The sequence below is a fragment of the Fusarium oxysporum genome, chromosome IV (assembly GCF_013085055.1).
Source record: "Fusarium oxysporum Fo47 chromosome IV, complete sequence".
In the NCBI taxonomy this organism is placed as follows: Eukaryota; Fungi; Ascomycota; class Sordariomycetes; order Hypocreales; family Nectriaceae; genus Fusarium; species Fusarium oxysporum.
Genome location: NC_072843.1, coordinates 2559218 through 2572781, shown reverse-complemented (window position 1 = coordinate 2572781; position 13564 = coordinate 2559218). Strand labels below are relative to the sequence as shown.

The following is a 13564-nucleotide window of genomic DNA, read 5'->3' as shown; positions in this document are numbered from 1 at the left end:
ATGACAGTCGCCAAGTAGGGTGTAATGAAACGTGCTATGCGTAGGGAGACAATCGCAATCCCTTCAGACCGCCTCTTCCTTGAGCACGACATAGTATGTACATGCTTGCTTGGCCTCACTCAATCAGGCATCGTCTCATTACAAGAGCAGACGGAGAGCGGAATACAAATGCTAGCACGCAAACTCTATTCTAAGAGAAGACAAACCATGCAAGACACATGTCAGCTCCCTCCTACAGTATGTACTCAGGAAGAAGGTTATGGACACAGCCAACCAGCTGCACATGTGTCTCAAGGCAGTATTTGATAGGATGCCAGTCTCAAACCTCCGCTTGAGGCATTCGTTTAGAAACAGCCCTATGGGTGCTGTCCGGCAACTATTGGAACCTGCAAGACTGGTTGGTTCAATTTTTGGGCATTGCTGACAGTCTTGTTCATGCAAGATTGACGGGATATGCTATTCCACTGAGGTTGAGAGCCTACGCCATTACTCCCAATGCTTTCAGGCTGACACAGCATATGTGTACAGCAGGTTTCGCTATAATCGTCATAGAAATGCAATCTACATACCACCTCCAGAGTCTCGAACAGATGTTCTGTACGACCGTTACATGGCGTAAAGTGTTTTTCTGCAGCTTGGCCTCGGTCAAGATTATAGTCAGGGTCTTCCAGACCGGATTTCAGCATCAGACGAGGTATATCCAATGAACTCAAATTATCTTATCTATCAATGACTTTCTCAACATGAGGACATAGGCTCATGTGAACAATGAAGCATACTCCTCCGACCTCATTTGTGATCACGAATAACGCTCTGATGAGTCTTTGTCACAGCTTTGACTTGATACGCCAGTCATCACGTCGCATCCTCCACAATTGGGAGCTGGGAAATGTGCAGTCTTCCTTGTAACCAACCCACCAACTCTATACACCGCCATCCCTTCAAGATCGAACGATGGTGATAAATGACAATGAGGTTCCGGCAGCGCAATGACATTATCAAAAGTATAGTGTTGCTGTTACACGGCATTTCCATACACACCACGGCGTTGATATAAATTCATGAGGCCTCAGACAAATAGAAGACCACAAACGCAACGATAAAGAAAATCAGTTTTACATATGACACCAGGCTCAGAGCAATGCTATCAAAAAGAGGAGGGAATCTGATGCAAGCCCCTCATTCATCATCAACATAGTGCACTCGTTGCTGTTGCAGCTTAGAATGTGCTGGCCGCCAGCCTGCTCGCAGCATTCCTAGCATCCACACGATCCTCGTCATCCTCTTCGCTGACACCCTTAAGACCGGCACGGCCCCCCGTCTGTCGCCCTTGAGCTGCCTCGGTGCTCTCTTCGCTCTCGCCCTCCTCTGACACCTTGCTGATGAGACTGCCCGACACGCTGCGACCCGTGGCATCTGAACGGCGAGGAACGCCACTCCAAGAGTCACCCTTGGGGCCTTGACTGGCTGCGAGACTCGATCGACGCACGGTAGGATGCGACTCACGACCCAATCGGCTCAATCCACCGGAGGCGTCAATTGATCGAATATCCGGTCGGACTGTCTCCAGCAGGGCCAGAGTCCGCCTCTCAGCTTCAATCTCTCTGAGCACATATTCCCTAATGCTCAGACGTAGATCAGCAGAAGTTCTCGAGAACCACTTACGACGCTCCTGGACCAAGTTTTGGGTGACACGGTTGGTCTTATTGTACAAGTAGGTCTCGTGCTGGCGAGCGTCGTCCAATGCTGTGATGGCCTCGTCCACCTTTTCGCGGCGAACACTCGAACTGGCCTTAAGGCGATCAGCCGCATTGAGCTTGCTACGGGTAGCTTCCTGAGCTTGTAAGAATTCGCGAATCAGAATCTGTCGGTTGGTAAGGGACTCCTTGACAATGAAAGCGTCTTGTGAGTGATATTGGAATGGGTCGCCAATAGTTGTAGCCTCTGCTGTCGCTTGGGCAGCATGATAGTCGCCGACGGTCTGGACGACTTTACCCAGCTTTCGATATGCATTTGCCAAACCAGGATGGGGTTCCTGGACATGCATACTTGTGAGTTTAGCACCGTAATCGGCTTCGGAAAGGCCAAGTCCTAAAGATGTTCAGTATGCTGGACTTGTGCGGTCTGTCAGAAGCTTACCCCTCCTGGCCTTGACCAGCTTATCAACCTTGTGGCCGGCATCCATGCTACCAAGATAAAAGAGCTTGACGGTTGGACGTGCATCCGCAAGCTCAGGGGTATCATCAGGGGGTGGAGCGAACTGCTTCAAAATCTTTCTGCGGACGCCTGTCGCTGGCTGCTTCTTCTTCACCATGGGGCTATAACCAAAGTCACTCTCCACAAAGAGTACCATCTCGTCGTCCCGCATCAGGATTTCGTTACCGCAAACGTAGTTCAACCACCGCTGCATCAGGGCCTTGACCCGAATCTCGTCCTCGTCTGTCCCAGCTCCAGCCGAGGTCAGAGGCGGCGGGACCGCGGGGACAAACACCTCTGGATTCGCAGATATCAGATGATCGGCGAGTTTAACAAACTCGGAGTGTAGACGGCGGACATCTCGGAATTGAGTTGTTCGAAAGCGGGGAATGTTGGTCTGTGACTTGTCAGTCCATCATGGGGGTATAAAAAGAACTCAGAAATCGTACGTGAACATCGAATCGGAGGATGGGATCCTTCTTGCCGGTGCGTTCAAGTCCCGTAATCTTGGCTTGGAGTCGATACTGAGGCCCAGCCGGTTTTGGGGGGTGCTGTTCCTGTCCAGACTGTGAAACCGTTGCACTAGCCTGGTTTTGTTGCTGGCTATGTGCTTGAGATTGCCCATCCTCCCCAGCTGACGGTTCAGCGGCTGTGGATTGCGACTGCGCCTCTGAGGTGTTCAGCGTACCTGAAGCCTCAGTACCATCTTCAGTGCCGGAGGCTGTAGTCGCAGTCCCCGGACGCTGGAATTCTTCAGACTGAGATGCAGACTGGTCCTGAGACAGGCCATTCGAGGATTGTGTGTTGTAGCGAAAGGGAGGAGGAGCATCAGCTGAGGCGGGATTGAAGGCAGCAATGTTGTTTCGCGATGGAGACGACACAGGGGAGTTGCCCCATGGTGAATCGCCAGCGGGATCCTCCACGTCGTGGATCGTGGAGCTGTAGTCCATCGCAAGTGAAATATCAACGATATAATTTGGCGATTGTGTCGGTTGGGCGATTGTTGATGGGAGAGAGAAGCTGGGGGAATGACGTTGCGTTGGTTCAGCGCGCGCTTGACCTAAGTCCAGTCGGTGGTCGGCAGGGACGGACGGGGGTAGCGAGCAGATGGAGGTGGAGTACGGGTACCAAATTGAGCCGGCGAGGAGCTGCCCAGATCCAAGCTGATGGGCACTTTAATGGATTGATAGCACGACAATACTATACAACCCTCGAGACTCATTGTCTTCAATGAGTACCTTGTGTCTTAAAGTTCTATGAACAGAAGTCGCCCCAGATATCAGGTAGCCCATTATAATACAACTTATCCTTGCCATTCATCGCTCGAGGCGTTTCTCTTCCCGCAGGTTGCAGCCATTCCTGTCTAGGTTGGGGAGCTTACTTATGTACCTTACCTAGGCCCATGACACCTGACTGGCATCCATTGCTTCATTGAGGTGAGCTCCCACTACTGTCTAGCCAATCTTATCTTATCAGCGCCCTAAAAAGTTGTTAGTGATGAGGGGCCTGGAAAATGTTTTGGCTCGACATCACTGGTGAAACTTTGTCAACCTATACCTTTTTTTTTTTTTGCGCCAGCAACCTAAGTGACCTTCTCAGTCTTCTTACATTCGTTCTAACATAAAATCTTCCAAACTGACGTCCATCTCATATTCAACAATGGGTAAGAAGCGAGCGCGCGAAGAGGGCAAGGATGTCTCACCGGCTGATGTCGACAAGATGGACGAGGACGGTTCTGATGACGAGGTAGGCAAAATGTTTTCAAAGTTGTATGCACATCCTACTGATTGCATCAAAGGACTTCGATATGGTTGACGTTGATTTTGAGTGGTTCAACTTTGACCCCGAGGTTGACTTCCATGGCACCAAGACCCTCTTGCGACAACTATTCGATGTTGATGCGAATCTCTTCAACATGTCTGCCCTCGCCGATCTCGTTCTCTCACAACCCACCATTGGTTCCACCATCAAGGTTGACGGAAAGGCCACTGATGCCTACGCTATGCTCACTATTCTCAACACGGTTGTCCACCAGGAAAAGGAGCCCATGAACGATATCATCAAATACCTGATCGAGAAGGCGCAGAGTAGCTCGCCACTGGCACCCATTGCCAACGTTCTCAGTAGTGGAAAGCACGTGGGACTTGTGTTCTCCGAGCGCCTCATTAACATGCCTTCCGAGCTGGCCCCACCACTCTATTCAATGCTTATCGACGAGGTTGAGGCTGCTGTGGAGGACAAGGAACCCTACGATTTCACTCACTACTTGATATTGTCCAAGACATACCAGGAACTCGAGTCTAAGTTGGATGTCGAGAATCAGAAGCGCAAAAAGGCAAAGGAGGAGGCCGGCATTTATTATTTCCACATGGAGGACGAGGTGCTACAAAAACACGCGGTGGCGCACGGCAACTTCAATTACACAAAAGAGGACGAGTCGGCGGCAGACAGTAAACGGGCATTCCAAGAAATGGGCGTCAAGGCGCATGGGCACATGATTCTTATCGAGGCGAACAAGTTCCCAGGGGCGGTCAAAGCTGTTAATGAATATCTCAGTGTGGCGCAATAGATGAGATGAAGCTCAGGCACTTGGTTCTAGCCTTTGCATCAAGTATTCCACCTCGACTTCCTTGGTCAATGGGATAACAAAGTCCTTGTACATTGAAACAACAGCGTCGACATCGATTTTCGCCGCTCCCTCGGTTCCGTCGGGGATGGAGGGATCCTTGCCGTATGTCAGAGCCTTGAGTCGTAGTCGCTCAAGGACCTTCTTCTCCACTGCTGCATTAGTGATGGATTCAGCGATACCCTCCCGATCTTCAGCCTTGATAAGCCGAATGTACTTTTCCTCGTCCGATCGGAACTTGGACTCTGCGACAAACTTGCCGAAGTGAATGCGTCGTGATAGAGCTTGTAGACAAGCAATATCGCAAGTTGCGGTTGAGCCGTAGTTTTCTTGAGACTCGCCCCGCTCCTCGCGTCCGAAATCGGGGCACACTGCGGGGAGAAACTTTTCGGTATAGAATTTCTTGATCTTGTCGTTCACATTGACGTTGTTCTCATGCAAGATCTTGGGGTAGTTGAGAGGCTTGAGTATTGGGTTTTGCAATGCATCGGGGAAGAAAGGATATTCGTCAGGCGACTCGAAGCGTCGGATAAGGGATTGTAGCTTCTCCTGTTCGCGAAAATACCAGTCGAGGAAGCTCAGGTTCGCTTCAGGTAATTCCACAGCTCCAGGAACGTAGATCGTCTAGAATGATGACATGGTTAATTATCGTTATTATGCAATCTGGGATCTTTCGGCTGGACCGGGGTTTGCATGAGGCGTTCTAATCCCACTTACACCATTCAATGCGAATTGCACTCTCTCGATCAGATGGAAGGTGATTGTGTCCTCAAGACGACTACCAATGTCAGTCCGGGTGCTCAATGGCAAAATAGGTGCTATGGGAAGCCGGGAGCAGCTCATACATAAGTTGGAACCGGATTCGGGCCAGATCCAGTGCGTGTGCGGCATCGGCCATGTTGATAACGGTATCCATACTGGTTCTGATTAAAAAAGAAAGGGATTGGACGCTGAGAAGATGCGCTTCTGAGGTGTATGTATTGACCTGAACAATCCAAAGATTGGATCCAGATCTGATAAAAGACAGAAATTGGGTTCGATTTAAATCAGTGTAATGAGTCGTACAAAGTCAATATTGAAGTACCGAAGGGTTAATCACCACCTATACCTAGGTTAGTTGGTAGCAGAAAGCGGGCACGGAAAGGCTGGAGCACTGTACTAAAAGATTGCAGGCCATGAGATGGTCGGCATGAGTCCAAAGGGAGGAGGGCATGGGCGGAACTAGAGCCGGTATTTCCCTTCCCTTCCTCCCACTTCCTGCGGCACGATAAAATTGAGCATGGAGGGGTAAGCTCGGCCTTGAACGTCACCGGGAGGGCATTAAAACACCTTACAGGGCACAGCTTCACCTGTGCGCCACTATCCTCGCAGTCCCCAGCGATCATTCCAGCAGTTCCAGCGCTGTGGCAGAATGTGTCGCATGAGCCAATTACAGAGGGATGCCATCCAATCCCGCTCTTGCCCACATTAGCGTCTCGGATCAGAAGCCTCCCAAGCCCAAATCCAAGCCCGTTCGGGTCTTTTTTGCCCTCCACCTCAATAACCAAGGTTATCCCGGCGCGCGTCATGATAAACTCCTCGTGAGCTACCAAATCTTTTGATTCTTCCTTGTGCGAAGCCTCAGCGTCAATCTTCCACCTCAATCCAATCGCTCCAAGGCCCTCCGATTCTCTTGAGCTTCTGCACCTCCGCCAGGAGCTAGGCCATGGCGAACCAAGAGACTCACTATGGCTTCGACGAAGGCGGAGATGACGACCAGTCTATTGTGTCGGTGTGTAGATACCTACTCGAGTTCCATTGTCTCTTGTCATACGGACCGCACATAGCTAACCTCAATGCTTTGTTTCTTGGGTAGACGCGCGGACTCGAGGCTTTCAGTCGAAAGGTCACAACTACAGCTACTCATTTGATCGGTCCCAATGCCGAAGCCACGGCTCATCATTACCAAACCGCGATGGCCGAGGTGCACAAACAAATGAAGCGGCCGACGGTCCAGCGAAGCATGTTCGCGATGGCCAGGACAACCCCAACCGACCTCATGCGCTCCAGACTTTCAACGCACGAAATCCAGCATCGCGCTTTGACATACCTTCCCGATGAACTGCTTGCCAATATTCCTGAGCATGATAATCCTTACTCGCTGTTTCAGGGTTTCCAGGCCAGCTTCCCCGAGCTGACTGACGAGGGCAAAAAGTTCCAGCGACGAGTCACCCGCGGTCGCAAGATGCTGGAAGATTCAGATGGGACCCCAGGAAGCCCCAAAAAATTGACTCAATTAAAAAAAGAAAAGGCTGCCATGATGCATGAGTTTGGGCTGTTGGGTACTCGTAAGAGCATGGCGAGCTACGAGATTCGAGAAATCGATAACAAAATCGCCAATCTCCACGGCATGCGAAGAATTATTCTGGACAGGCTCGCTGGGTTGGAACAGGATGAAGCTATGCTGGAGCACGACAGTATGTGATGTGCCAAATACGTAACAAGACTCTACTGACTTGACAAGTTTCCGAGATGGAAATCCGAGTTGATGAGGCGCAGGCGCTGGTTGATGAGGCGGAGGAAATCGCACGAAACACACGAACCCAGGACGAGCAAGATCTGGTTGGCGATGCCGATGACCACGATCAAGAGTTCATGTCCCAGTCAGTTTATGATAAGATTCCCTCCTCAGAAGCAGGTAGCACGCCCCGGAAAACGAAAAAGGTCCATCGTAAGAAGTCAATGCCCATTCTGCACGAGCATTTCGAGCCTGGCACAGCCATTCGCGAGCTCCGAGCACACAAGGACACGATTACAGCTATTGATTTTGACGCCCCTTTTGGTACTATGGTTACTGCTGCGCTGGATGATACAGTTCGCGTTTGGGATCTCAACGCTGGTAGATGCATGGGTTATTTGGAAGGACACACTGCTTCGGTACGCGCCTTACAGGTTGAGGATAACATTCTCGCAACGGGCTCTATGGATGCGACCATTCGACTCTGGGACCTCAGTAAGGCGCACTACGACCCTCACGGCGGCTTGGGAAAAGACGACGATGAGGATGCTATCGCTTTTGGAACGGATAACCACCTTGAACCCCCACATGGTAGCATGGCTGATTGCCCTCTGTACACGTTGGAATCACATGTCGACGAGATCACAGCCCTTCACTTCAGGGGTGATGTTATGGTTTCCGGTTCTGCAGACAAGACGATTCGCCATTGGGATCTTGAAAAGGGGCGTTGCGTGCAAACATTAGACGTTATGTGGGCGGCAGCAGCGAGTATGACGACTACAGACAGCGGGTGGCGACCTACGGGGCGGTCTCAGAGCAGTTCAGCCGACTTCGTGGGTGCATTGCAGGTCTTTGAGACGGCACTTGCTTGTGGTACCGCAGACGGCATGGTGCGACTTTGGGATCTTCGAAGCGGCCAGGTCCATCGCAGTCTTGTTGGTCACACAGGTGCAGTTACGTGTCTCCAATTCGACGATGTGCATCTGGTGACAGGAAGTGTAGATCGAAGCATCAGAGTACGTTGCCCTCTTGTATTCTTCAAGTACACTGTTACTAACTGTGACCACAGATTTGGGACCTTAGAACAGGGTCTATTTACGACGCATATGCATACGACAATCCAATCACAGACATGATGTTTGACGCCCGAAGAATCGTCAGTGCTGCTGGTGAGGACGTTGTCAAGGTGTACGATAAGGTGGAGGGACGACAATGGGAATGCGGCGCCGGCATCACGGCCGCTGAAGACGGTAAGACTCCCGCCATCGTGGAGCGTGTACGTGTAAGAGATGGATATCTTGTTGAAGGCAGACGAGATGGTGTCGTGGGAGTATGGACGAGCTAAGATATACGCGTGTAATCTGTAAAAGAAATAATGAAATCCACTCATGACGACTTGAATCATGAGCAGCGCTTTGATCGTTCAGTGTGTGGCTTTATAAACAGAGTATGGGCGGAAATTGCTGGAATAGTTCACTATACAAAAATAGACGCTGGGCTCGATGTTAATTACTTGATCAAGATGCTCTAGTAGATCATGTTGACGAACATTGTGTGTGAAGACACCTTACTGTATCTCATTGGATGCTTAGTACGACCAATTTCACGGTTAAGCGGTGATGTCTCAATCCGTGCTTTTACACTGTTATTGATCACAACACTTGAGTCCTGGCAGATGACAAGCGTCTTGAAACAACATTGCCTTTCGACTAGGCTGATTTAAATCTCATTGTTAATTACATCTTTCCTGGAACATGTCGTCAGCGGCATATGGGAAAATTCTCGTCAGGTATTTCGAGATAACTCAAGAGCTCGTTAAGGCACCAGACGCTCAGCCGAGAACGACAAATGCAGGCTCTTCAGGACCTGGAGGGTCCGAAGGGGTTTCTGAGAGACTTTTAGGGAAATCGACAGATCACGCTGCGCATACAGATCCCACAGCAGATGCCATGGTTCGACTTCTTGCACGACAGGCTCATACGTTGATCACAATCCACAATGATTTGACGTCGAATAAGAGTATCGTCAACATCAATCAGGATCTTCTCAAAATAAGAATAGCAGACTTGATCTCCATCTCGTCATCCAAGTTTTACGCCTACCGTTACGATCTCCTCCCTGTCATATGGCGTCAGATATATACTGACGCTTGCATCCTTGACTCTTTTAGCCTCATTGTGCAACCACTCACAATTGATAGCATTGTCCCAGATAAGCTTCTAGATCTTGTCGTTGAGAAGCTTGACAGAGCACTCATCACGGCTGGTGGTGGTGGACGACAACAATGGCTTGAGGAGACGATACGGATGCTTGAAGTAGCCTGGACGGCGAATGGGGAGCATGAGAGGCCAACAAAGCGTCAAAGATATGACACTTCGACGCAATGCTTTTCCAACTACCAGCCTTACGGACAACCGAGGCTCTCACCTACGAGGGAATGTCCTCGACACTCCGGCTGGGCAATGCCGCAGTTTGAAGACTACATGAATAGCAACAACGGAGAGCCTCGGCCTGTTATCTTCACAGATTTAATTGCAGAGTGGCCTGCTCTCACAGACCGCCCCTGGAAGGATCCCGAGTATCTCCTCTCCCAGACCTTTGGAGGGAGACGTCTGGTACCGGTTGAAATCGGTAGAAGTTATGTTGATGAGGGTTGGGGACAAGAACTTATCCAGTTCCGCGAATTTCTTGCTCGTTATGTTACAGGAGAAACAGAGAGCATTGGCTATCTCGCCCAGCATAACCTCTTCCAGCAGATCCCTTCTCTTCGTAACGACATATCCATCCCGGACTTCTGCTGGGTCGACGTCCCACCTCATCCAACAACTCCGTCTCTAAATCAGCCGCCGGTTGACATGCCCCAGCTCAACGCCTGGTTCGGCCCAGCGCGCACTATCACGCCTCTTCACACCGATGGCTATCATAACCTGCTCTGCCAGGTCGTTGGAACAAAATATATCCGTCTGTATCCCCCTCGCGCAACACATGCGATGCGGCCGCGGGCATCTGAGCATGGTGTTGATATGAGCAATACGAGTGGATTGGATGTGGGGGTGCTCGAAGAATGGGATGAGAAACCCAAAGATATGAATGACGAAGATGTCCAAAAGATGAGGAAACAGCTCGAAGGTATCGAGTATTGGGAGTGTATCCTTAAACCAGGAGACACACTGGTTATTCCTATCGGATGGTGGCATTATGTGAGAAGTCTAAGCGTGAGCTTCAGTGTAAGCTTCTGGTGGAATTAATAGGCCATGGGGGCCAAGTAGATCCATGGGTGAATTTCACATGCATCTGCAGGAGGCTGATACACACATTTCAGCGACTGTAATGTGATAAAACGACAATGCGGGTCGCCAGCATTGTCAATCCATTGCCTATGGACAAGACTCTGCTGATCCAAACTCCTGTAGATTTTACAGAATATCAAAAAGACTTGTGATCCCTTTGTTACCCAGCTGTCGATGCATCATCCACGCTCTCACTCGTTCCTTGGGCCTCTCTCCGAGCTTTCGCCCCAGCCTTCAATGTCTCCCACTTCTCACGATACTTGTCCAAAACCTTTTGCATCTTTCGGTTGTCCTTTTCCAGTCGCTCCATCTGTTTGACGGCTGCGGTTAGCTGTTCTTCCAACTCTTGGTTCTTGCGTCGTAGGGATTCATCGGCAACTTTGCTGGTATGTGGTGAAGCAGTGGGCGATCCAGGGCGCATGAGACGGTAACTCTCAGCAAGAGCCATTGCGGAATTCTGAGCACTGGCTTCAAAGGCGTGGAGCCGCTTGGTAAGCTTATCTAGCGTGTCCTTGAGAGATTTATTTTCAGTGTATAGCTCTTCGATGATGTTGTTGAAGTCCTTGTCAGTGCGGGCACGGCCAATACGACGCTTGGCTCCGGGCGACAGCGGGGGTGCTTCTCGGGCATCCACAAAGTCATCGTCATCTTCATCAGGAACATCGAGAAGATCACTGTGGGACGATGCCCCGAGTCTTCTCTTTTCCTTCTCGGCAAAGCTGAGAATATTTGCATAAGACATAGTGTGGCCAGTAGTGGGTACAACGTAGAAAGAATCGTTAGCTCCGTGCCCTTCTCTAACAAGAGCCTGCATGGTTGCCTTGGAGTAGATCTTGCTAAGGTCTGGTTCTAAGACCTTGGACGGGGACGCCTTAAGGTGACTACGTTTGGGACTGGGAGACATTTCTGGGGAGTCAGGTGTTTCTGGAATGGTGGATTCCTCTTGGATCAGTGGCAGACCAGCAAATGCCAAAGGTGCTGAGATCTTATTGATGAGACTCCCAAAGGTGTTGTAGAACCGAGTATATCCTCCGTCATCACTGGTTGCCGCAGAGGAAGTTGTATCGGTGCGTGGGGACGATGAGGCTTTACCATAACTATCGGATCGTGTGGTTGCAGGAACAGGTGGTACCCACGTCGGTTTGCCAGGCTGGTGATCGATGATAGTCTGCATCTTGGCCTTAGTTCCGCGAGGGTGCGAGGCTGCGTCTAGATTTCCGGGAGCTTGGTCATTGGAAACGCTAGGCGCGAGAGGTTGGCCTCTGTACTTTGATCGGATGCCACGAGCGGTAGCCAAGTTACTGGCGATAGAAGAGGACATCTCCCGGGGAGCATATCTGCGCTGGGTGGGAGGGGACAGTTTCTTTGACGCCGTAGAGTCCTTCTTGTTTTCCTTCTTGTCGTCCGCATCTTGTGTGGGGAGATTCGCTTTGGTTGACGAATCCTTCTCGTTGTGATCGGCATCGCTGGCCTGGGAGGTGGGTTCGGTCGGTCGGTTTAAGATCTCGGCGATCCTGCGATGGTGTTGTTCTAGGAGCTTCAGTGTTCGCAGAGCTTCGATGCTGGAGGTCGACCTGGCAGCGTTGGCGAACTCGCCAGCAGCCTGAGTATGTTCCGTGATTGCGACTGTGCTGTCGGAGGAGTGGTGAGCGACACTCGCGGCGCGCACATGATCGTGTGCTTTTACAAGCGGGGATGAGTCCATTGTTCCATAGGTAGTTAGTTTCAAGAGAGCTTGGTTTGTCCTTGGTGTGCTGTTTAATCTTTTGAATTCGTTATTGAGTTGTCGGTAGTAGGTTGGGTTGTTATCGTAACGTGATGAGGTCAAATGTGGGGAGGCACAAGACCACTGGTGATGGCGTTTGAGTGGCTCCGGGCCCAGATATGTAGTCTCTACCTAGGTATTCCAAGTTGGCGAGGACCCTGACGGATGGGAGAGCGACACTCAAGCTTATATAAATACATGGCTCATAGGTTGTCTACGGCATTTTGAGGGTCTAGTTACACGAGATCTTACTACCAAGAAGGCATCTACACCTAGGTCAAAGGCCAGATGGAATAATATGGAAGTCTTGCTTTCCTCTTGACGCAATCAGTCGCTCATACCAGCAGCAACATAGCCCAAGCAGTGTCTAGCACAATTTAGCTTTTGGCGGGGTTAAGATTAATTGCCTGCTAGACGCCCAGGCACGCAGAAAGTGATCGGGAATTTCATGACGACACTGACTCACATGTGGAGAATGACAGCGGATTATATAAGAAGATAAAGTACTAGTGTAATGTATTTCAATATGTACTGTAACCTTTTTGCGTATAAGCAGTTTCCTTGGTAAAGATGCCTGATTTATGATGTGCATCTGTCATGGCCTTGGCCTCGTCCTTTTACCCGAAAGCATAGTAAGGTACGAACTAAGAACAATACGAAATTTTATATAATAAAATCACAAGTTCCCCCGACAAATAATGTCATTCTTAGACATATATTATGACTTTGAGCTTTCTCTCTATGTTGGTAAGCAGATTAGAAACTTGTAACCCCGAGGTTCAAACCAATGCATAAACATTGGTGGTATTGGATCGTGAACGAGTCCAGTCTACTCCACCAGAGGATAATAGATATTCACGAATTAATATAACTCTTTTTCATAGAAGCCCTTCTGGCTTTTGTCCTTGCCGCTTCTTTCCCTTCTCACACATATGGCTGAGATATCCACTGCGACTTAAATCCTGACTAAATAAACACTCTGTTCCTTTCATCATTCTCGTATAGCGAACTTCGTACCTGCCTTGTGCAGATGTGTAAGGTAGATGTTACTACGCCACAGAGTCTCACCCAGCTCTTCCACCAACTTCAAACAAAACCCCATTGTTTGGCCAGAGCTTCAGCAGGGATCAAGTCTGACTGGTCCCACCAGCTAAGCATCCACGGATATCATCATTGGCGCCCTCACTGGC

At 50.0% G+C, this 13564-nt stretch overlaps 5 protein-coding genes across 5 annotated transcripts; 2 read left to right on the top strand and 3 right to left on the bottom strand.

The window, feature by feature from the left end:
- Positions 1-1219: 1219 nt before the first annotated feature.
- On the bottom strand, positions 1220-3146 carry FOBCDRAFT_272719 (retromer subunit VPS17; the record flags this gene model as incomplete). Its single annotated transcript, XM_031178942.2, has 3 exons — positions 1220-2091; positions 2140-2593; positions 2646-3146. 3 exons carry the CDS (start codon positions 3144-3146, stop codon positions 1220-1222), a joined length of 1827 nt encoding a protein of 608 aa, XP_031044829.2.
- A 709-nt stretch (positions 3147-3855) lies between these two features.
- Positions 3856-4765, top strand: FOBCDRAFT_200277 (protein BCP1; the record flags this gene model as incomplete). Its single annotated transcript, XM_031178943.2, has 2 exons — positions 3856-3942; positions 3995-4765. 2 exons carry the CDS (start codon positions 3856-3858, stop codon positions 4763-4765), a joined length of 858 nt encoding a protein of 285 aa, XP_031044830.2.
- Positions 4766-4777: 12 nt separating this feature from the next.
- On the bottom strand, positions 4778-5720 carry FOBCDRAFT_239039 (chorismate mutase; the record flags this gene model as incomplete). Its single annotated transcript, XM_031178944.2, has 3 exons — positions 4778-5446; positions 5540-5600; positions 5668-5720. 3 exons carry the CDS (start codon positions 5718-5720, stop codon positions 4778-4780), a joined length of 783 nt encoding a protein of 260 aa, XP_031044831.2.
- Positions 5721-6527: 807 nt separating this feature from the next.
- FOBCDRAFT_132813 (uncharacterized protein) lies at positions 6528-10567 on the top strand (the record flags this gene model as incomplete). The annotated part of the gene is made up of 6 exons (XM_031178951.3): positions 6528-6593; positions 6678-7278; positions 7326-8335; positions 8389-8569; positions 8842-8871; positions 9084-10567. 6 exons carry the CDS (start codon positions 6528-6530, stop codon positions 10565-10567), a joined length of 3372 nt encoding a protein of 1123 aa, XP_031044838.3.
- Positions 10568-10689: 122 nt separating this feature from the next.
- FOBCDRAFT_30199 (uncharacterized protein) lies at positions 10690-12386 on the bottom strand. Its single transcript, XM_031178952.3, has one exon. The coding sequence runs from the start codon at positions 12312-12314 to the stop codon at positions 10770-10772; it is 1545 nt and encodes a 514-aa protein (XP_031044839.1). The 5' UTR covers positions 12315-12386; the 3' UTR covers positions 10690-10769.
- Positions 12387-13564: the final 1178 nt, after the last annotated feature.

What these genes read in the sequence shown, in the direction of transcription:
- FOBCDRAFT_30199 (XM_031178952.3), bottom strand. Translation starts at nt 12,314, where the DNA reads ATGGACTCATCCCCGCTTGTAAAAGCACACGATCATGTGCGCGCCGCG.